Source organism: Schistosoma mansoni, chromosome 2, assembly GCF_000237925.1.
Source record: "Schistosoma mansoni strain Puerto Rico chromosome 2, complete genome".
In the NCBI taxonomy this organism is placed as follows: domain Eukaryota; kingdom Metazoa; phylum Platyhelminthes; class Trematoda; order Strigeidida; family Schistosomatidae; genus Schistosoma; species Schistosoma mansoni.
In genome coordinates, this window is record NC_031496.1 from 32160259 (window position 1) to 32185120 (window position 24862).

A 24862-nucleotide genomic window follows, 5' to 3' on the forward strand; every position below is an offset into this window, starting at 1 on the left:
ATTTAAGGAGAGGTGATAATGGTTAAGATTTTCCTGTGATTTCAGATAAACTCTCGATGTTAATTAAACACTGGAATTTGCATACTGCAATTAGCAACGACGACATGGAAATAAAAAAATATGAAGTAAATGTTGGGGTAAACTGTAGGTGAAATTAATTCTCTTTCATTATAATCATATAAACGACGTTTATACAGCAATACGGCCTAAATGCTTAACACAAAAACACTACTTGTTGTGAGCTAGACGAACACCCTGATATTGTCGACAGATGCAAGTGAGGTTGTGGATGAATCTTAAAAATCACATCTACAGAACTACTAACCCTCACTCATTTATACAATGTCCCCGTCTGTAAAGTATCAAACAGCTGTAGTTATTGATAGTCTAATAACATGGATTAGATCAGATGAAAATACAAGAAGTCGTTATTATTTGAGATGGATAGGAATAAACTGCGTGTAATTCATTATTTTGACTTACTTTTAGTGCGTTTAGCTTTTCCCATGATAAATGCTTCCCAAATAGATGAATTGAAATTAACATGAGCTGTATAGAATTAGAGAAGTTGAAGAAATAACAAACTTTAACATAGTACGGGATTACAACATTTGAATTTGTAATAATAAGGTTTTGAGATTCCTCAAGGACAGTACCCGGGACCGAATGCGATGGACCTTTGTTACCACATGAGATCTGTTAATTAGGTTATGATATATCTGATATTTTGAGATTCATGTAACTCTCATTTGTTTTGGTTCGTGATTCATCAGCTCAACTCACTTTCTCTCAGGGCTGATTTCCTCAAAGAAACTTCAATATGATTCCTTTCAAAGTGTTGACTTGAATCCGGGATTGGTGGTTTCGAGCCTCAGCGTGAACAATTCCATTATGATCGAGATCTATTCATCCTACTAGTCTCAAGTAAGAGAAAATTGTATTCTTGAATTTTCATGTTGAACGAATAATTAATATCAGTGTGGGGTGTGTTGTTTGTTATTTATGTGCAGGTGAGAATGATAATGATTGGTTGTTCTACTGAGTCAGAAATGTGGATAGTGTGACAGGTGTCATATGTGTTATATATTTATCTGTCCTGATTATTATTGTTGTTGGATTGCGTCAGACTTTGAGTGTGTGGAAATATATTGACTTTCTAGTTAGGCTAATCTCGTGTTCTTGATCTGAGTTGTGTTGAAGTCTTGTAGAATAGACACTTGGAAGGAATCCAGTGTAGATGTTCGTCTAAGGTAAATTACCGTCCTACATGCGTGTAAAAATTGAAAGAACTGTTATAAGAAGAAACCCTAGCGTTATAACTATTATCCAACCTCTAGAACAGTTATGTTTTCGATTGACATCATCAACCGATCATTGTTGAAACACTACCACTAAATATATCAAAGTTTAATTCACAAAATCGTTCATTTTGAGGAATTTTCGAAGTTGTATTAATGGGAGTTTCACAATCTTCACTTCATTTCATATTATTAATAGAATCAGTCTGCAAATTATGTCATTGTGCTTCGAATGTTGAAAAAGTACTCGGTTATTAAAAGAACTTACGATATTTCGCCTGGTAATCTTTCTTGAAATCTTGAATATCTATGAGAGAAATAAAGCAGATTACAAATTAAGTTGTTTTCAACATGGATGTCTATGAATAAGTTATATCTGATGAAGTGATAAGTGAATGTGGTTTGATAGACGATTGAGTATATTGCGCATTGAATGGATATAGAAACATGGACCGATGATGAAATCATGTGAATTTATTTGACCACTCGCTCGACACGTGTTGAAAGTCTCAATAAACAAATCGACAACGTTTTACTTGTCTCAAGTCTTAGCGTTCACCACGATATCTACATGTTCTAGATTCGGCGTTCCTGGATGTTGAGTATAAACTCTGTTGATTTCCAGCCCTAACGAAAGACATCTATTTTCACCTTTTCTGTCTAATGACTACTTCTACAGTATGTTTGCTCACAATGTCAGAATAAAACGTACACTACATTAAGTATACTAGTTGTGATGCAATTTCGCACTCACATTCCGATTGGAAGATTTATCTATGGTTTGCTACAGAATTTATCATGCAGAGACAAATGAAAATATTGAGCACACACATCAAGATTCAACACTTCAATGTAGACTTTCCTGTAACAGAACTAACTTCAGAAACCTATCATTCTAAGAAACTATTTTACCATAATGTTATGCCTGTACTTAATGTCGGAGAGAAATGCTGGAATTTCGTCAGAATTATCAAAGATAAACTGCAGGGTGCGGAATTAGTGGCATAAGTCATGTTGCAATCGTATTTTGTAGGGATGAAATCTTCGAACGTTGAACTTTATTCACTTTCATACATGAGGTATATTTGCTAGTCATCGAATTCAAAAAGTCAACATGGAAGTGAATAACAGTGAAATTCCGAATAAAAATAAACCACTGTATGAAAATAATTTCTGTTACCTGACAAAACTTGAATGGCTGTACGGGCGATCCAATATTTACTTCTACATGTGTTGTCTAAAATCATTAATGTAATTAGAGAACTGGATTATTGTTCACATACACATATCGATATTCTTCATTCCATTTGGAGCTGCTTTTATGATTTTATCTGAAATGAACAAGACAATGTAGAGCAACTCAGTTAAAGAACAAAGTGATCTAGTTACATTTTAAAAATGGTAGTGCGAAAGATTATTACAATGAAGATTGAATAATCAAATTACCTCTCAGAGATTGTATTTTGCTGTCGCCGGCCTTGATCTTTTTTGCGAACACACCCATTTGTTCTAAAGATTAACCGAATTGTGTTTTGTTATTCATTTTGTTACTGGACATTCATATTACTAACATGTAAGATCATTTATCAGTAACATTGAGAAAATGATTTCATTTGAATGGATATATTGAAGTCATTATATTGCAGAACATCATACAAGTCTCATCAACAAATAATTGATGAGCAGATGTGATTTCAAACACACCATTATACACATCTGAAATTACAGTCCTTGGACACAAAGAAACGGACCGAATTATTCTTCATTTAAATAGTTAGTAGCAACGTGTATTTCATTAACACGTTTGACAGTATCATGAAAAGTCTGTACAACGCACAATGACCATTACTTGCCTTTTGATTTAGAAATCTCTGCTATTAGATCTTCAAGCTGATTTGATTCGACATCTAAAAATGAAATAGGATTAAGCACAACAATAAGAATTTCAGTTGATTGTTGGAAACGTCGATGTCGAGATTCAAAACATCATTCAATGAAGCATTCTCATAAATCGTCATTGAAGCGAGTGCTTCATTTTAAATAAGTTTCAACTGTTCATCGGTCAACAGAACAATGGAGTACCCACTTAATCATTGTAATATTGTGTCATATGGTTTGGTGAACAATTTCGATCGTGGCATATAAATTTCAACAAGAAGGGCAGTGTTATTTGTGTTGATCGGTTTGTGAATTCAAAAAGCAAATTGATAACTTGTTCACTGACTAAAGGTTGTTGATTGTGTTTAGTCTGGTGGGCGATTACTACTATGATAATTCACCAGAATTGATACTTGAAAGACGAAAATCAGTGATCGAATATCAACAAATAGTTTTCAACAGAAACAAATATTCAGACTCAAACAATGTTCCGTTGAATTATTGCTACGTGGTTGAATTCTCACAATCGATTAAAACGGTATACTTATATCTAGAATCGCTCTTAACACTATTAAGAAAAATGGCGTCAAGTACAAATTTATAAAACAGAGAAATATGCTCAAATACACGGTTTTAATCATATTCAAGGCACGTTTTATGACTTATGATGACGATGGTGGTGAAGACAGAAATGACGGTGTTATGATTCCGTTGGCACACTGAATCAGATGTGAATATCTCAGAATGTAATTGTAGAAGTGCATTTGACATAATACAGATTACTTACCCGTCTGTGTGGACGTATGAAGAAGCAAAAGCAGAGCAGCTACGTGAAACCAAACTAAGTAAACCATATTCACTGAAACTACAGCATTTATTCTTCTGCTTATATATCATCATAAAATGAAGGTGGAACAGGAGGGGTGAGTATTGTTTACCATAGAAAAGATCAAACAACGTAATTAAAATTAAGAAAATATGCGAAATTCGATGAAAGATTTAAAAACAAAAGTGGTACGTTGCATATCTAAAATATTTTTGTACAAACATCAGTTATGTCCTTTGAATAAGTTCTATTGTTCTGGGTCAAACTCACCTCATGACTGTAATTAGAGCTGTCTGCAGAGAGAGAAAGAGAGAGAATATGAAATCAGGCGACTTTTCTAAACAAAAAAAACTGATAATATTTGTCTTTTACTAATTACGAAGGAATTTTATCAATACACTATGGTTTTTATTTCTATGATCGGACGATTTCCAAAAGTAATATCCAGGTAAATATGTATCTGAATAATCTATGTATTTTACATGATGAACGATAAACATTATACAGTTATTCGTTTCCTTTGTAATTAACTTGTGTTCATCAGAAGAGGCTGCATGCAACCACCACTGCAGGAGAATTGCGATGATTTGTTTAGAAAAAGAATTCTTCACTGAACCAGGCTTGTATTCCGTTTACTGATTATATAACTATCCAAGATTTCCCTGATTGATTATTAAATTGTATCGCTTCTGAGGTGTTTGTTGATTTTAGATTGACGTGATTATCCGACTTCTAATGATTACACTCATTCTCTCTATCATGAATTTCAACATTCTCTCGTTATAAAATATGTTCACAGTTGTCCACATGCACTGTTGTAAACAACGATATATGATAGCGCCTAATATCTAGCTGAAGATTGTGTGGACAAGGATGAAGGTTGCGTCTACTTTGTCAGATGTGATGTTGAGACAGTTCATTCAGCAAAGCTAAAATTCTTCTTTAATATCCATGAATTTTCAACTTTTTAAAATACGACTAGTATATTCATTTGTAAGCTGAACATATTGAACGATACTATCTCACATTCAGACTAATTTTTTAAAAGAAAATACTTTCACAGTTTCACATTGTTTCTTTCTCTCTTTCGCCTATTTATTTCATTTATGAAAAAAATTCTGCTCTAAAATATGTGAGTTTGTGTGCCAGAAAGATGATGAACACTGAAAGAACACGTTCTAACAAATTCTATCAGAATGATAAGAATAATGATAATATCAAGGTTTTCAATCATTTGTCTCAATAATTTGTCTACACCTCAATACTAACTGACTCTTATCGACCAACTTACTATGTAACTAATCACCAAATTGTGCATTTTCTGGTTCTACATGGATAGAATCATTTTGAGGGGAGATTGTGTTTCATGTAAGCTGAGATTCATCAGAAAATGCGTCTTACATCTCCAGACATCTAATATTCACTGTGAAACTGAAACATGATGCTCCTGGTAATTCTTCATGGTATTTCTGAGGTCAAGACTTGAAGTGGGTCGTATTAGAACAAAACTTATTTCCCAGTTTACTTCTTTACCGAAAACAAGATTATTTGATTGCTTTCAGGTACGTTTGTTATTCTGCATGTTCTGCAAATATACTGAGAGGAGTTAATTGTTTGGCATTTATTTAATTAATGTGGGACACATACTTACTTATTTACACCTGTTACTCCCAATGGAGCATAGGCCGCCGATCAGCTTTCTCCAACCCACTCTGTCCTGGGTCTTCTTTTCTAGTTCTATCCAGTTCTTGCTCATTCTTCTCATGTCTGTCTTCATTTCTCGGCGTAATGTGTTCTTTGGTCTTCCTTTTCTCTTTTGACCTTCAGGATTCCATGTGAGGGCTTGTCTTGTGACACAAATAGGCGACTTCCTCAAGGTGTGCCCAATGCACTTCCAGCGCTTCTTCCTGATTTCTTCCTCCGCTGGAATCAGGTTTGTTGTCTCATACAGTAACTTGTCGCACACTAATGCAGATCAGACAACAGATAGGGCTGGCTATGTCTTTGGAAGGTCTTAATGTTGATGTTTGCTGTCTATCCGAGACCCGTATTCAAGACTCTAGTGAAGTACTACAAATCCGCTCTCCATCTGTCTCGAAAAGCTTGTTCCACGTGCGCTTATCCGGGGACCCTGTGGCATCTTCGTCTGGTCTTGCTGGCGTTGGTGTCGCACTAAGCGCTAGGGCTGAGGCAGCACTAATCGATTGGATCCCCATTAACAGTCGGTTATGTGCTGTTAGATTAGAAAGTTCCATCAAAGTGAGAAGAAACCGGCGTGAGAAACGGTGTCTTTTCGTCATCTCCGCCTATGCCCCGACAGATTGCAGCCCGGATGCAATCAAGGATGAGTTTTACCATCAGTTAACAGTTCTTCTCCAGAAAGCGCGTTCGACAGATATTGTAGTACTAGCCGGAGACTTGAATGCACAGGTCGGGCGTCTAGGCACAGAAGAGAGTCGTTTAGATGGCCGATGGGGACTTGTGGGTCGCAGGACAGATAACGGGGACCGTTTGCTGCAACTGTGCACAGACCACAACCTGTTTCTGGCCAGCACTAACTTCCGGCACAGTCATCGCCGGTGTGCCACCTTGAGTCCTCCCTCTGCATCCCAAGCCTGGACTCAGATTGATCACATCGCGATCAGCTACCGCTGGCGGGGTCGTGTACAAGACTGCCGCTCCTTTTGGAGTACCTATCTGGAGTCTGATCATGCCCTGGTCTGCGCCAATCTCGCCTTACTTTTCAGTGGCCGAAGGACTGACCACCACCAACGGATTGATATTAGTAAATTGGCTGCAACTTCTGTTGCAAGTAAGTATCGAGCGGAGCTAGCCTCTAGGCTAGCTAACACCCCACCGAAAAGTATAGATGAGCATTGGTTGCATCTTCACGACGCCATGAAAATGGCGAGTAAAGCCGCTTGCGGCTTCGCGAAACGTCCCGCTTACAAGCACTGGGTTTCTTCTGGCTCCTTACAACTGATCGAGGCCCGTCGGTCTACTCCGGGTGACCGTGAGTTTGACCACAAACGAAGGCTGTTACGTAATGAAATCGGGCAAAGCTTGCGTAAGGACCGAGAAGCCTGGTGGTCGGAGCGTGCTAATGAGATGGAAGCAGCAGCTGCATCTGGTAACTGCCGGAAGCTCTTCCAACTCATCCGAGCCACTGGCAGCAAGAAGTCTAGTGTGAGTGAAACAATCTACGAGGATGATGGTATGCCAATCACTAACATCTGTCGACGTCTTGAACGATGGGCGGAATTTTTCGAAGGGCAGTTCAACTGGCCTGCTGCTCCGGCAACATCAACCAGCTTGTCCTGCCCCCCATGGCCGGTGACGACTGATCCACCAAACGAGGTGGAAGTCCGCAGGGAACTCCAACTCTTGAAACGTTACAAATCACCGGGCCCAGATGACTTACCCCCGGCTCTTTTTAAAGATAATAATAATAACAATAACTTATTCTCAATTAACATTGTTACATGAGGCCTGCCGGTTTACAGGCAATATTAAATTGTTAAAGAAGTTACAATTTTCACTGTTGAAAATTACTCAGCTGGGTTGATATTTCATAAGATATGAATGTAAATGGATTTCATAAGGAACATGTCAATATCAATATCACACTTGGCGCACTTTATGGAGGTAGCGTTGCAACATACAACTGATGGTCGAGAATAGATACATGCGAAGTTGGTTTTTTTTTAGAAGTTTCGAACTTATATCCCTCCAGGATATCGGAAGCTTTAATAATGGTGTTGGACGAAGTCACCCGTGCCGATGGTGGTGACTTTCTGACTAAGGAATTGACTATGTTGTTTGGAAAGGTTTGGGAGCAAGAAAGTGTTCCAACATCATGGAATGAGTCAATAGTCGTCCCTATCTTTAAAAAGGGTTCGCGTTGTTCCTGCAATAACTATCGGGGGATAAGTCTACTTCCGATTGCGTCCAAACTACTGGCTTATATCATTCTTCGTAGGTTGTTTAAAACCCGAGAACGATTGACTCGCGAGGAGCAGGCTGGTTTTCGTTCTGGTCGAGGATGCATTGATCACATCTTCACTCTCCGCCAAATGTTAGAACACTGTCATACTTATCGCAGGCCAACAATCGTAGTGTTTCTTGATATAAGGGCGGCCTTCGATTCGTTGGACAGGACTGTTCTCTGGGATTGTCCATTGAAGAAGGGTGTGCCTGAGAAGTTCATTAACATCTTAAAGGCCCTGTACACGAACACCTCAGGCAGAGTGAGGGCATACAACCACCTTTCTCCCTTGTTCCATTCGAGCAGTGGGGTTAGGCAGGGTTGCCCGATCTCACCATTCCTCTTCAACTTTGTCATCGACGACATCTTGGAAACAGCTCTGATGGATGTAAGTAATGGCGGTGTGGATATGTTGCCTGGAGAACGACTTCTCGACCTTGAGTATGCGGATGATATTGTCTTACTGTGCGATAATGCCCAAGGCATGCAATCAGCACTTAATCAGTTGGCAATCAGTGTCCGCAGGTACGGCATGTGCTTTGCACCCTCCAAGTGCAAAGTACTTCTACAAGACTGGCAGGATTCTAATCCTGTACTCACCCTGGATGGTGAGGAGATCGAAGTAGTTGAGAAGCTCGTGTATCTAGGTTGCCATATAAGTGTTGGTGGTGGCGTGAGTGATGAGATTGATGCACGTATAAGGAAAGCCAGAGCGGCTTATGCCAATCTGATCCATCTTTGGCGCCTTCGTGATGTTAGTCTGGCTGTAAAAGGTCGGATCTACAACGCGTCGGTGACAGCAGTTTTGCTCTATGCTTGTGAAACCTGACCTCTCCGAGTTGAGGATGTTAGACTTCTCTCTGTGTTCGATCATCGTTGTCTCCGAAGGATCGCTGACATACAGTGGCAACACCATGTTAGTAATGCAGAGGTTCGGCATCGTGTGTTCGGGCACAGAGACGATAATTCAATTGGTGTCACCATCTTGAAACACCGACTTCGGTGGCTTGGACATGTTTTACGAATGTCGTCCCAGAGACTTCCACGTCGTGCATTATTTGCCGACTCTGGGACTGTTTGGAAAAAGCGGAGAGGAGGTCAGTGTATGACATGGTGTCGTGGCATAAAAGGGATCTGCAAAGGGATAGCCCCCGTTGGTCCTTCATGACTCCCTGGTTGGGGTCCGAGAGATGGTGCAACACAGTGGCTAGAGACGTTATCAGATATATCTCAGAATAGAAGCCAGCGGCGATCCTGCTGCAACCTTCTTTTACTTTCTACATAAAGAATGGTTCTAACTTTCCTAACTGAAAGAGTCTTCTGGTTGTACATTTCAGTCCGCCTTACCTTTTCATCCCTTCTCTTCCTACTTTCATTATTTTGTGTGGCGCTTACGTACCTAGTGCCCTTTTGTACCAATATATATGTGTTTAAATAAATAAATAAATAAAATATTACTCCAGTTATCTCTAGGATTATGGAAAAAATTATTAGTGACGAACTATCCAACTATTTATTGACTGAACAATTTATTGATGATTCGCAACATGGATTTCTTAAAAATCCATCATGTATGACATGTAATTTGGACTTCTTTAATTTAGTCTATTCGCTTCGTAGCCAAGGATATCTAGTATTAGTGCTATACCTGGACATTTCTAAGGCCTTCGACATGGTCAACCACCAACTTCTCATAGGTAAACTCTCATCTTATGGGGTCGGAAACCCGTTACTAGCCTGGTTTGATTCCTTCCTCAGCAATCGACATCAAATAGTTAAAATCAACTCTTCATTGTCGAACGCAGTCCCTGTTAGAAGTGGGGTAATTCAGGGTAGTGTCTTAGGTCCTTTGCTCTTTTTAGTTTTCATTAATGATATTTGTGAGTGTTTTAGTGTGGGTAAGTCCCTTTTGTTTGCAGACGATCTTAAGGTGGTGTACTCATTTTCTCCACATGAGCTGAGCAATATTCGAAATTGCATCAGCATGGAGCTTAACAAGGTAGCACAGTGGTGCTCAAAATGGCAGCTGCAGCTCAATACAGCTAAATGTGGTTGGCTATGCTTCGGTGATACATCACTCAACCTCGATCTTACCATAAATGGGGAAATGTTATCTAGGTTACACACAGTAGTAGATCTAGGACTTAGGTACTCCGATGACTTGTCGTTTACTGAACAGGTAATGAAACAAACGTCCAAGTCTCAACGCCTTATAGGTTTCATAACTCGAAACCTTCATAACAGCGAATCCGGTATTCTAATGTACAAAGTCTGTGTTCGACCACTCCTCGAATACTGCGCGTTTCTCCTTAGTAGCACGCTCATAAAGGGTAAATTAAGACTGGAATCAGTACAGAGACGATTTACATTTCGTACTCTTAGAACTGATAGTGTCTTTACATATAATTCGAGGTGTAGTAAACTAGGGCTTGACACTTTATGGATGAGGAGAATGAAACTTAACCTTATCTTCTTTTTCAAAATACTTAACAAACTCTCCTTCACATCCAGTCAGGCGATTCAATATGCTAAGGCTTCACATTACGACATTCGTAACTCCTTGTCTTTAGCGAAACAAACATATTCTAGGTCTTCTCTCTATATGAATTACTTTACCTGTAAGTTTTCTAGACTATGGAATAATTCACCCCAAACTATCCTTATGTTAAACCCTCTACTATTGTTTGTTCGGTCAATTAATGCTTTTTGCTCCTCTAAAAATGCATTAAATGCTCTAGCGCCTGCAAGTGTATCTTACTTCACAAGTGAGATTATAGGAACTTTAAATGTTAAACCTCTTACTTGCTATCATTGTTTTGTTGTTCCGTGCTCTTTGCTTTAATCTTACTTTCTCTAGTTACAGATAATTATCAATAACTCGCTCTGGCACTGGTGAAAACCTTACAGAACAATGTTGATCAATCATAAGGCTATCCACTTAAGAAAAAATGACAAGTTCTCTGGTGTTGCATTGGCTTGCCGTGACATATGCCATATTTAAACTATTTATCAATTACTAAACCAGCAAACATAAAACCTTCTTATAATTCATGTTTGTTCTCTACATTAAATGTTGATTTTTATAACAATCTGATCATGCCTGTAAACTGGTTTGAATTCTGTAAATATTATTTTCAGAATATATTATTATTATTAAATACTTAGACATTGTTCTCTACAACTCTGAGTCGATTGATAGTGAAAAGTGTCTCCACTCTTCCAATCAAGTGGTTCGTATCTAGCTGCTCGTTTATGACATCCTCAAGGGATGTATTACTACTGTGCAAAGATGAAATCAGAGGTTTCACCCTTAAATTGTGTTGGTGACTGCGGAGAGTTCATCCACAGGATTTGTACGAAACTGGTTTGAAATTAATGGTCTATATGAGTTTTAACATTTTCAAGAAACAAATGCATGATTCGTTTTTGGTCACCAGATACCATAAGACTGAGTCTACTGAGGTTCCTTCATTGTTTTTTGGATGGAAAGGTTTTGCTAAAAGCTCTCTTAGTGTCGTCACAGAAAATCACTTGCCTTAGCTTATGTGCCTATGCCATATTTCAGCTTGGAAAATAATTATAACTTTTAGCGACTGCAATTTTTTGCAAACATTTTTTAAAAATGCAAAAGCTAACTGCCATATGTTATACATGCGACCCTGATTTCTGTGGAATGCTGGGCTAACTTGTTTATAATGCTTCTCTTTGCCTTCTGATTTTATGCACCGTTAATATTTGTATTATAACGGTTATCACGGCGAACGATTAGCGAAGCATGGTACTACAATGTCCTCTACTTGATTTCGGCAGAATACGACGTACAACTTACGGCACTTGAACGTGTAGAAATCCGCGGCCGTTAAATCAGAAGATGGAAGAAGCAGGAGAAATGATTATTGGAAAAGAATCGAAAACGTACAGAAAAAACGTGGGTACTTATACGATCACTAAACCGGATCACGTAATTCATATATACAATATCCGATCGACAATAAAGAGCCAGGTAGTAAGTCAATAATAATTTATTTAACACAATATTATTTATTTATTATTTATTTAAACACATATATATTGGTACAAAAGGGCACCAGGTACATATGCGCCACACAAAATAATGAAAGTAGGAAGAGAAGGGATGAAAAGATAAGGCGGACTAAAATGTACAACCAGAAGACTCTTTCAAATAGGAAAGTAAGAACCATTCTTTATGTAGAAAGTAAAAGAAGGTTGCAGCAGGATCGCCACTGGCTTATATTCTGAGCCATATCTGATAACGTCTCTAGCCACTGTGTTGCACCATCTCTCGGACCCCAACCAGGGAGTCGTGAAGGACCAACAGAAGCTAGCCCTTTGCAGATCCCTTTTATGCCACGACACCATGTCATACCCTGACCTCCTCTCCGCTTTTTCCAACCAGTCCCAGGGTCGGCAAATAATGCACGACGTGGAAGTCTCTGGGACGACATTCGTAAAACATGTCCAAGCCACCGAAGTCGGTGTTTCAAGATGGTGACACCAATTGAATTATCGTCTCTGTGCCCGAACACACGATGCCGAACCTCTGCATTACTAACATGGTGTTGCCACTGGATGTCAGCAATCCTTCGGAGACAACGATGATCGAACACAGAGAGAAGTCTAACATCCTCAACTCGGAGAGGCCAGGTTTCACAAGCATAGAGCAAAACTGCTGTCACCGACGCGTTGTAGATCCGACCTTTTACAGCCAGACTAACATCACGAAGGCGCCAAAGATGGCCCAGATTGGCATAAGCCGCTCTGGCTTTCCTTATATGTGCATCAATCTCATCACTCACGCCACCACCAGCACTTATATAGTTACCTAGATACACGAGCTTCTCAACTACTTCGATCTCCTCACCATCCAGGGTGAGTACAGGATTAGAATCCTGCCAGTCTTGTAGAAGTACTTTGCACTTGGAGGGTGCAAAGCACATGCCGTACCTGCGGACACTGATTGCCAACTGATTAAGTGCTGATTGCATGCCTTGGGCATTATCGCACAGTAAGACAATATCATCCGCATACTCAAGGTCGAGAAGTCGTTCTCCAGGCAACATATCCACACCGCCATTACTTACATCCATCAGAGCTGTTTCCAAGATGTCGTCGATGACAAAGTTGAAGAGGAATGGTGAGATCGGGCAACCCTGCCTAACCCCACTGCTCGAATGGAACAAGGGAGAAAGGTGGTTGTATGCCCTCACTCTGCCTGAGGTGTTCGTGTACAGGGCCTTTAAGATGTTAATGAACTTCTCAGGCACACCCTTCTTCAATGGACAATCCCAGAGAACAGTCCTGTCCAACGAATCGAAGGCCGCCCTTATATCAAGAAACACTACGATTGTTGGCCTGCGATAAGTATGACAGTGTTCTAACATTTGGCGGAGAGTGAAGATGTGATCAATGCATCCTCGACCAGAACGAAAACCAGCCTGCTCCTCGCGAGTCAATCGTTCTCGGGTTTTAAACAACCTACGAAGAATGATATAAGCCAGTAGTTTGGACGCAATCGGAAGTAGACTTATCCCCCGATAGTTATTGCAGGAACAACGCGAACCCTTTTTAAAGATAGGGACGACTATTGACTCATTCCATGATGTTGGAACACTTTCTTGCTCCCAAACCTTTGCAAACAACACAGTCAATTCCTTAGTCAGAAAGTCGCCACCATCTTTAAAAAGAGCCGGAGGTAAGTCATCTGGGCCCGGTGATTTGTAGCGCTTCAAGAGTTGGAGTTCCCTGCGGACTTCCACCTCGTTTGGTGGATCAGTCGTCACCGGCCATGGGGGGCAGGACAAGCTGGTTGATGTTGCCGGAGCAGCAGGCCAGTTGAACTGCCCTTCGAAAAATTCCGCCCATCGTTCAAGACGTCGACAGATGTTAGTGATTGGCATACCATCATCCTCGTAGATTGTTTCACTCACACTAGACTTCTTGCTGCCAGTGGCTCGGATGAGTTGGAAGAGCTCCCGGCAGTTACCAGATGCAGCTGCTGCTTCCATCTCATTAGCACGCTCCGACCACCAGGCTTCTCGGTCCTTACGCAAGCTTTGCCCGATTTCATTACGTAACAGCCTTCGTTTGTGGTCAAACTCACGGTCACCCGGAGTAGACCGACGGGCTTCCATCAGTTGTAAGGAGCCAGAAGAAACCCAGTGCTTGTAAGCGGGACGTTTCGCGAAGCCGCAAGCGGCTTTACTCGCCATTTTCATGGCGTCGTGAAGATGCAACCAATGCTCATCTATACTTTTCGGTGGGGTGTTAGCTAGCCTAGAGGCTAGCTCCGCTCGGTACTTACTTGCAACAGAAGTTGCAGCCAATTTACTAATATCAATCCGTTGGTGGTGGTCAGTCCTTCGGCCACTGAAAAGTAAGGCGAGATTGGCGCAGACCAGGGCATGATCAGACTCCAGATAGGTACTCCAAAAGGAGCGGCAGTCTTGTACACAACCACGCCAGCGGTAGCTGATCGCGATGTGATCAATCTGAGTCCAGGCTTGGGATGCAGAGGGAGGACTCAAGGTGGCACACCGGCGATGACTGTGCCGGAAGTTAGTGCTGGCCAGAAACAGGTTGTGGTCTGTGCACAGTTGCAGCAAACGGTCCCCGTTATCTGTCCTGCGACCCACAAGTCCCCATCGGCCATCTAAACGACTCTCTTCTGTGCCTAGACGCCCGACCTGTGCATTCAAGTCTCCGGCTAGTACTACAATATCTGTCGAACGCGCTTTCTGGAGAAGAACTGTTAACTGATGGTAAAACTCATCCTTGATTGCATCCGGGCTGCAATCTGTCGGGGCATAGGCGGAGATGACGAAAAGACACCGTTTCTCACGCCGGTTTCTTCTCACTTTGATGGAACTTTCTAATCTAACAGCACATAACCGACTGTTAATGGGGATCCAATCGATTAGTGCTGCCTCAGCCCTAGCGCTTAGTGCGACACCAACGCCAGCAAGACCAGACGAAGATGCCACAGGGTCCCCGGATAAGCGCACGTGGAACAAGCTTTTCGAGACAGATGGAGAGCGGATTTGTAGTACTTCACTAGAGTCTTGAATACGGGTCTCGGATAGACAACAAACATCAACATTAAGACCTTCCAAAGACATAGCCAACCCTATCTGTTGTTCGATCTGCATTAGTGTGCGAACGTTGAAGGAAGCCAGCTTGAACGGTGTACGCGGTTTCAGAAAGACTGCCTCAGTATTCATTATCGGTGGAAGCATTCACTTTCAATCAGACAGTGACTGGAGATCGTTTAGATAGGACAGATTTTCCACCAAGAGCGAGCTGATGCATAAGTTGAAGAGTAAGGTTACACAAATTGGGGGTAAAAGGGGGTGAATTAGCGATATGGTAAGTAATAATAATAATAATAATAATAGTAATAATAATAATAATAATAATAACGTAAATTGTCTTGCTTATAATATGAGCAGGAATAGAATCGTCAATAGAGTTCGTCATTTCATTCATTTGTGTGTGGGCTGTGATACTGCCCGGGTGCCCAAACCGAAGCAGGTGGTTTTCATAGGGGGCCACACCCGGAGCCTTTGACCGAAAGGTCTGATCCACAAGGCAGTGGAGCATCGTGAGGAGATGCAGTCCCATGGTAGTCGTTGACCAATGACAGGTTCTTCCGCCATTCGTTCCATCAGGAAACTGGAGCCCATGTGCACCACTGGTTTGGAATCAGGGTTTTCCAACTCCCCTAGGTGGACCCTCCGTGTCCACCAACCCGGTTAAAGCGCCGGACATTCGCTTTTCGTCCTTTCACTTTCGTAAACAACACCCCCACCACCACGAGAAGGCAGTGAGTAGGACTTCCCTGGCAGAGGCTATATATTCGCTGGCCATGTGAGAGCATTTCGAGAGGGAGAGTAGACTCTCCCCACTTCTCGGCCGTACCAGGGCATTTGGGGGCAAACCGCTGAGCCCGACACAATACAAACAAGTTGTAGAATTCATCAGTAGAAAAGGATTCAATTATTATTAGTTCTTCAACGCTTAAGAATCCTCAGTGCCTATTTCAACTTGTTCATAAGTCATTTTGAGTCCACTGTCTTATGATTTCACTTTTCCAATATTGTTGTTTTCGACTAGTTGGCCAGTGTCTTAAATTTGTTATCACTGCATGGGTACTTACATAAGTGCTCACAACAATCAACAGATACATATACTTTCAATCGGCTGCTTTTTGTAGGATGTGCATTCATTAGGCATAGGTACTCATCAGACAAAATAAGGGCATATTATCGAATAACTAACTACAGTATGTCTAACCAGTGATTCTCAAAGTGATGGGATAGTAACACAATAATTCTTACTCAAAATATCCAGGCTGATACATTTAAGCCGTATAACATATAGTTGAAAATGAAATTGGGCAACTGAGATGGTACCAAATAATATATTCAGTTCATTTACTTCGTTTTTTTACGTCCATATCATGCAGTCGCAAAAGGTACCCAATCCAACACATGGTATCAGTTCATGATATCTCTCACTGGTTGTCTAAATCATTCAACATACATTGATGCCATTATAGCAGATCACGTACGATTGAGTTTGTTCATATTTAAATTGGTTAAGCCCTTTTGTTCACTTATTTAACGGATAGAGTCATTCGTACAGAAACAACCTATCTGTGCCGATGTACCTTTATTATTGTTGCACTTGTATGAATATGTATGGTTGAGCATTGCTTACTGTCTACGCATATATTCATTCTGCTAGCCTTTCTATTAGTCGCTCAAGTGATTCGATGTTTCATTCATTTACACACTCGTTCATGGACTCGATCATCCTCTCGCTCACTTGCTTGCATTTCGGCACTTCTCTTTCATTCTTGCTTAACGTACCTGCAGTTTTAGATATCTGGGTGTGTTTCGACGATAAACGCAATCAAAACTTTGTATTCACCTTCTGATTTACGCACCTTTGGGGTGTTATCTAATGACGGTTATTAAAGTGAACAGTACACGAAGTTTAAGGATGATATCGAATACCGACCGAAACGCCGTGTCTGTCCCACGTCATATTTGATTAATTAACAATGTTTTCTTTCAAATCAAAGATGACTGATATTGATTAATTATCTTCTTTTTTACTACAAAGGTAATTTGTTAGAGAATTCAAAACGAAAAAAGAAAGAAAGGTCTACGTTCTAAAATAATATTTACAATGTTGATATCAATCTCTGCCGAGAACTGGAGGCAGACATGAGAAGAATGGACAAAAGTTGGATAGAAGTAGAAAAGAAGGTCAAAGATAGGGTGGGTTGGAGAATGCTGGTCAGCGGTCTATGCTCCATTGGGCGTAACAGGCGTATGTACGTAAGTAAGTAAGTATCAGTTCATAATGAAATTTTCAAAATTGAACCGGCTAAAGAATCTTCAATCTCTTGTTAAGCCTATTCTCGACTGTCGTTTTAAGTATAATAAATTTCTATGAAAATATTAGCAGTTCAAAAATTAAGTATCTTTTCAATGGGAAGAACAATCATAAGGGGTTTTGTGTTGATTTATTATTTTCATAGTTGAAAGCATGAGTCGATTGAAGCTAGACCACTAAGGAAAACCTGTAAACATTGAACGGCCCTTTCGTCCTATTGTGGGTTTGAATCTCTTGAGGCGAAATATTGGATGTGCACTACTGAGGAGCCCCACAATGATACAAAACGGTCGTTCAGTGCTTCCAAGGTTTTCCTCGGTGATCTAGCTTCATATGATTCATGCTTTCAACTATGAAAAAGAAGAATATATTTGTAAAATCTCAACGATTGAATCTGAAGTGACTTCAACTTTTCGCACTAGCAATCTGATCAATGCTTGTTCCTTGGAATTACTTCAAATTCAGTTGTCGTTAAGATTTTACAAATACATTCTTCTCCTCCCTATTTAATGTCTTTCATCAATTCGGCACCGAAATACTATGAAACTATTCCATCTAATTTGGATGAATGTTCTGTCAATTTCTTTTCTTTCAATAATAGTTGCAGGATATCAATATCATATCTTTTATTAATTTCACATAGACTACTTGATTCATAAGTGGTCCACTGTATTTATTCATATTTACTCGATTTGTATTGACTGTACAGACTCCTTGTGGAATAATACTAGTGATATTATCATTATCATTATTATTATTATTATCATCATGAACTAATATCATCCATTGGCCACGAACAGTCAAAGTGACGGTAGCTGTTAACAGAACCGGCTACCATAATTGTAGGAAGTATGTTTCTGTTATAATTGTGTTTTGCTATATAAACGACCCAGCTATTCCTATTGCTTAGTATTCTTATACGATGACACTCGACAAGACACCAAAATCAGAACACCTCGAACAGGAATGAAATTGTATTCCAAATAATAATGATAAGTGAACAGCAATCAATAGTTTAAATATCGTTCATATATTTATAGTATATACATAAGAAGCTTATAGATTTTTCTTCAATAATATGCCCAGGCTGATCGGTTTAAAATTAACCAATCAGCGCGCAGCAACATCATCATTAATAAAACATGCTTAATCCAATCTATATCCCACTAACACCTCCCTCTTGAGCAGATTCGTAGGATCTGGTGTTAGGGTCCAACTGCAACCTCTTTACTGGTTTGCGCTTCCGGTTAGTCCACCTTCTAGGTAATAAGGACGTTGTATCATCCTTCGTTTGCACCTTGACTGTCCTGTCTGTTTCAGGTGTTTTTATCTCAAAGGTGTCTAGCAGTACATCAAGAGGTAATCTATGCTGCGTTTCGTTGTTCGAGATCGAGGTTGATTTCAGTTGGTTGGCATGACGCACCCAGATTACTGAACTAACGGACACCTCGTAAACCACATTTCCTTTCTTTTGCACGATCCGACCAGCTATCCATGTAGGATGTTTTCCTCGATAGTCCATAGCAAGTACTTTTTGACCCACCGTGAACAATCGTTTTTGTGCCCCATGATGACTATTGTACTGTTTCTCCATCATCACGTTTCGTTGCGGCTTAAGAGCTGGCGTCGGACGGATGACATCGAAATGTGTCCTTATTTTTCTTTCAAGTAACGCTTTCGCTAGAGAGACCCCATTTGTTGTTTGAGGGTTCGGTGTAGAACGGTAGATAAACAGGAACCTCACTAAGATCTCTTCGGTGTCCTCCTCCCCTCTTGATTTTTTTAGAGCATTTTTGAACGTACCAACAAAACGTTCTACCTGGCCATTCGATTGCGGATGGAATGGAGGTGTTCGGATGTGCCTGATTCCGTTTTGCTGACAAAATGCTGAAAAGTCTTTTTCGACTTCACCTGACGACACTGGAGTGTTTCGAATTGCCGCTGCTGCTACACTCCGTATTTCTGGAACTTTATACCTGTCTTATTTGCATATTAAGTGGTGTCTAATGATGAACACGACACGTTACAAACGCTGTTGATGGGTATATCCATTAATCCAAGCTTTTCTAACATATCTGGACCAAGTAGATCAAGGTTTGGTCGTTCTGTTAGATAACATACTTTTTTACAGCTATTTCCATTGAAGGAAAATTTACATTGTAATTCACCAACTAGTTTCAGTACACCTCCAGATGCGTTTTCAGCCGTTTTCTTCGATGGCTTCATTGGCAGCTTTTCCAGCAAGCTAAACGTCTCTCTAGATACCAGAGTAACATCGGGTGCTGTGTCAATTTGAAGAAGAACCGCTATGCCATTAACTGGATCGTAACATACTTTCTCCGAATGTCATAGTCTGTTTGAAAAGCTGCTACCAGAGAAAGAGATTTAGACTCAGCTGATTTCACCACACGTGAAAGACGTTTATACTTCTTCTTGGGCTGGGATTTACGATTCGGTGGACAATGGCCTTCTTTATGTCCACGTCTGTTACATACCTCGCTCTGTTTCTAGAGTTATATGCTTGACTGGTAACTCCATAAAATCTATCTCCTTCACATGTCTGAAAATTAGTAAGGTTATAAATAAGCTCAAGGTTTCGAAAGGTCACGGTGCAGACGGGATTTCATTATTTCTCTACAAATATGGTGGTCCAGATATCCAACTTCTTCTCCTCAAACTGTTTACCCTCTCTATGGAATCAGGCTCTTATCCTGACCGTTGGAAAACCGCGTACATCATACCACGTTACAAATCCGGAGATAAGACTGACATGAACAACTATCAGCCAATAAATATTACTCCAGTTATCTCTAGGATTATGGAAAAAATTATTAGTGACGAACTATCCAACTATTTATTGACTGAACAATTTATTGATGATTCGCAACATGGATTTCTTAAAAATCGATCTTGTATGACATGTAATTTGGACTTCTTTAATTTAGTCTATTCGCTTCGTAGCCAAGGATATCTAGTATTAGTGCTATACCTGGACATTTCTAAGGCCTTCGACATGGTCAACCACCAACTTCTCATAGGTAAACTCTCATCTTATGGGGTCCGAAACCCGTTACTAGCCTGGTTTGATTCCGTCCTCAGCAATCGACATCAAATAGTTAAAGTCAACTCTTCATTGTCGAACGCAGTCCCTGTTAGAAGTGGGGTAATTCAGGGTAGTGTCTTAGGTCCTTTGCTCTTTTTAGTTTTCATTAATGATATTTGTGAGTGTTTTAGTGTGGGTAAGTCCCTTTTGTTTGCAGACGATCTTAAGGTGGTGTACTCATTTTCTCCACATGAGCTGAGCAATATTCGAAATTGCATCAGCATGGAGCTTAACAAGGTAGCACAGTGGTGCTCAAAATGGCAGCTGCAGCTCAATACAGCTAAATGTGGTTGGCTATGCTTCGGTGATACATCACTCAACCTCGATCTTACCATAAATGGGGAAATGTTATCTAGGTTACACACAGTAGTAGATCTAGGACTTAGGTACTCCGATGACTTGTCGTTTACTGAACAGGTAATGAAACAAACGTCCAAGTCTCAACGCCTTATAGGTTTCATAACTCGAAACCTTCATAACAGCGAATCCGGTATTCTAATGTACAAAGTCTGTGTTCGACCACTCCTCGAATACTGCGCGTTTCTCCTTAGTAGCACGCTCATAAAGGGTAAATTAAGACTGGAATCAGTACAGAGACGATTTACATTTCGTACTCTTAGAACTGATAGTGTCTTTACATATAATTCGAGGTGTAGTAAACTAGGGCTTGACACTTTATGGATGAGGAGACTGAAACTTAACCTTATCTTCTTTTTCAAAATACTTAACAAACTCTCCTTCACATCCAGTCAGGCGATTCAATATGCTAAGGCCTCACATTACGACATTCGTAACTCCTTGTCTTTAGCGAAACAAACATATTCTAGGTCTTCTCTCTATATGAATTACTTTACCTGTAAGTTTTCTAGACTATGGAATAATTCACCCCAAACTATCCTTATGTTAAACCCTCTACTATTGTTTGTTCGGTCAATTAATGCTTTTTGCTCCTCTAAAAATGCATTAAATGCTCTAGCGCCTGCAAGTGTATCTTACTCCACAAGTGAGATTATAGGAACTTTAAATGTTAAACCTCTTACTTGCTATCATTGTTTTGTTGTTCCGTGCTCTTTGCTTTAATCTTACTTTCTCTAGTTACAGATAATTATCAATAACTCGCTCTGGCACTGGTGAAAACCTTACAGAACAATGTTGATCAATCATAAGGCTATCCACTTAAGAAAAAATGACAAGTTCCCTGGTGTTGCATTGGCTTGCCGTGACATATGCCATATTTAAACTGTTTATCAATTACTAAACCGGCAAACATAAAACCTTCTTATAATTCATGTTTGTTCTCTACATTAAATGTTGATTTTTATAACAATCTGATCATGCCTGTAAACTGGTTTGAATTCTGTAAATATTATTTTCAGAATATATTATTATTATTATTATTATTATTTATGCTTTTTAAATGGACAGAACCGTAAATAATGCCAATCGCTACATATCCAACAGGCATCCGTTGGTTTGTTATGAGTTTTATTCGGTTTCTGACTTTTTAACCTAGCCATAGCATTTACACTACTGCAGGTTTAATTAAAATTTACCTGTTCAATTAACTGATTGTCGTGTCTGATGTTTTGTAGTCGTTTACACTCATCTGTCAATATCTTGGGTGTGACGTTTGGGTCTTGATCCAAACGAGTTAGAAGTCTGGTTCTAATTTCAGCATCTTGTGGTGACTGCAGAGCTTTGATGAATACAAGGCATTGAAATTGATCTTCTGTCAACGAGCGTAACTTGAACTGTTCACACTCTCTGTTGACGACATTTGCTAGAGCACCATATTCATCGGCTTCACGTTTCATCAAATTCAGACACTGATATCGAATACTAAACAATGAGGAAGATTCGCCGAAAATTTTGACAACTGCGTTACTGTCTCCTCGAAACTGAACTCTCGAGGTGACTTTGTTAATATATGAACAGCATAACGTGCATGCTCATTGCTTCACAACTTACGCATCAACAACCGAGTCTTCCAAGCGTCATCTTGTTGACAGAATTCTATTCTAAATGTATCTTCCCAACGCTTGAACCACGTGAGAAATGTATTGCCACATTTGGGGTCATAAAAGAATTTTGGGATGCTGCTGGCAACTGCATCACAAGAAGAAGTACTTGTAGTAGCATGTGAACTCGAGTAGTGTATGTTAAGCTGTTGCGTCAGAGTTTCTAACAGGCGCATTTGTGCATCAAGTTGTGCTTGCTGTTGTTGTAGTATCCGGCTAAGCTGGTCATCTGATATAGGCATTTTGAATGAATTTTTCTTTTTCCTCGTTGCCACTGTTATAATTGCGTTTTGCTATATAAACGACCCGGCTATTCCTATTGCTTAGTATTCTTATACGATGACACTCGACAAGACACCAAAATCAGAACACCTCGAACAGGAATGAAATTGTATTCCAAATAATAATGATAAGTGAACAGCAATCAATAGTTTAAATATCGTTCATATATTTATAGTATATACATAAGAAGCTTATAGATTTTTCTTCAATAATATGCCCAGGCTGGTCGGTTTAAAATTAACCAATCAGCGCGCAGCAACATCATCATTAATAAAACATGCTTAATCTAATCTATATCCCACTAACACCTCCCTCTTGAGCTTTCAGCAATTTTCTTATATTTCTTATCAATTTATGTATTTATTGTATTTATTTAGATCGATTATTGTGACAACAATTATTGGTTGAATAACTGAGTGGTAATATTTGTTTAAGTGAAGTCATATATTTGTATTTATGATAGAATTTAGAACCGCTGTTACCCCAATCACCTTGTTCTGACTTCGATTGGCAGACACGCGTTTCTTCTCTTACCAGACAGTTATTCTTCAGCCAAACCTAGTTTGGAACTTATAAGTTCATCCAGGGAAGTTGGGAAACCCTGATTCCAAACCAATGGTGCATATGGGTTCCAGGATCCTGGGGAGACAAATAGTGTATGAACTAATCGTTGGTCACCGGCTACCATTGGAATGCACTTCTTCACTATGCCCCACTGTCTGCTTGGTCAGACTTTCAGGTCAAAGGCTCTGGGTGTGGCTTCCTAAGAAAAACACCTACTTCATTTTGGGCACCCGGACAATATCATTGACCTCACACAATTGTGTGGCGAATATATATTTGTACCAATATGTATGTGTTGAAATAAAATATGAAATAAACTAACGAGGCTGCTTTCAAATATCTGAATTGTTGTCACGTTAATCTCATATAGTGAATCGTTGTCGTTTTTGTTATGTCCTAATAATTGGTAAAACTCAGTAGACTGCATGACTCTTATTCGTTATAAACTCAAGATCAATTTGCCCATTACCATAAACCTAACCTCAACCTCGTGTGTTTCGCTACTCCGAAAGTGATTACTCAAAGATATCTATACAACATTCAAAACGTTACAACCTATTGGTGTTCTCCAACTTCAAATGGCATATTTCATAGTCATAATACAGTACATAACAAACTATCGCAATAATAAGTAAACAGGCAACTGATACGCATCACAAGGATGCAGAGCAAAGGAATTGAAATATTATAAAAAATGAATATCTTAAAATAGTGAGTGTTACTTTTTGTTTACAAATATTTACACTTACCAAAATCATTTTCATTTACAACTACTGTATCAACTTGAATTTCAATTATACGAAGTAACACTCTATGCCAATAATTATCCAAATGATCAGTGCCTAAAATCATAGACATCAGTGGTAACGGTACACCCTCCTCTTCCTCCTCCCCCTTATCATCATCATCATCATCATCATGGTTACTGTCATTATTGGCATATTCATAATTACTGTCACTTCCATTATTGGATAATTTCAAATTGTCTTTAAGTAATTTTAAATTATTTGATGCAGCTAAATAAGCTTCTTTAGATAAATTTCTAGCTAATTCATGAATAAATTAATATTCTCTACCATCTGAACCAATTCGAATTTGATCATTCAATGAACTGAGTGTTACCTTTTTCCATAGGTAGTGAGAAAAGAATAGATACGAAATTTATCAGATAATATATATTATTCAACAATTTATATCGATATTATATACAATGATTGTGATAAATAAAACTTGATTGAATAGTACAGTTCAATTGATAGTTTGGTTCACTGAAATGATCTGAAATTCGTAAATCGTTCAACTATTCAACCAAAACATTGCAATTACCAGTTTCTTCTTGTCACTTGATAAATCGATGGTGTAGATGCATTTACTCTTTGTGTTCTATCAAATTCTAATATTCTCAATTCTTCATGTCTCTATCTTTCTTCTCTTTCCAAATTTATTTCACTACATTATACTCCTTCAATAACATCTTCAGACCCTAAT

The 24862-nt window shown here is 39.5% G+C and overlaps 1 protein-coding gene across 1 annotated transcript; it reads right to left on the bottom strand.

The window, feature by feature from the left end:
• Positions 1-469: 469 nt before the first annotated feature.
• Smp_001280 (hypothetical protein) lies at positions 470-24232 on the bottom strand (the record flags this gene model as incomplete). Its single annotated transcript, XM_018796395.1, has 3 exons — positions 470-549; positions 1567-1605; positions 24124-24232. The coding sequence occupies 3 exons, from the start codon at positions 24230-24232 to the stop codon at positions 470-472; spliced, it is 228 nt and encodes a 75-aa protein (XP_018650612.1).
• Between the last annotated feature and the right edge of the window lie 630 nt (positions 24233-24862).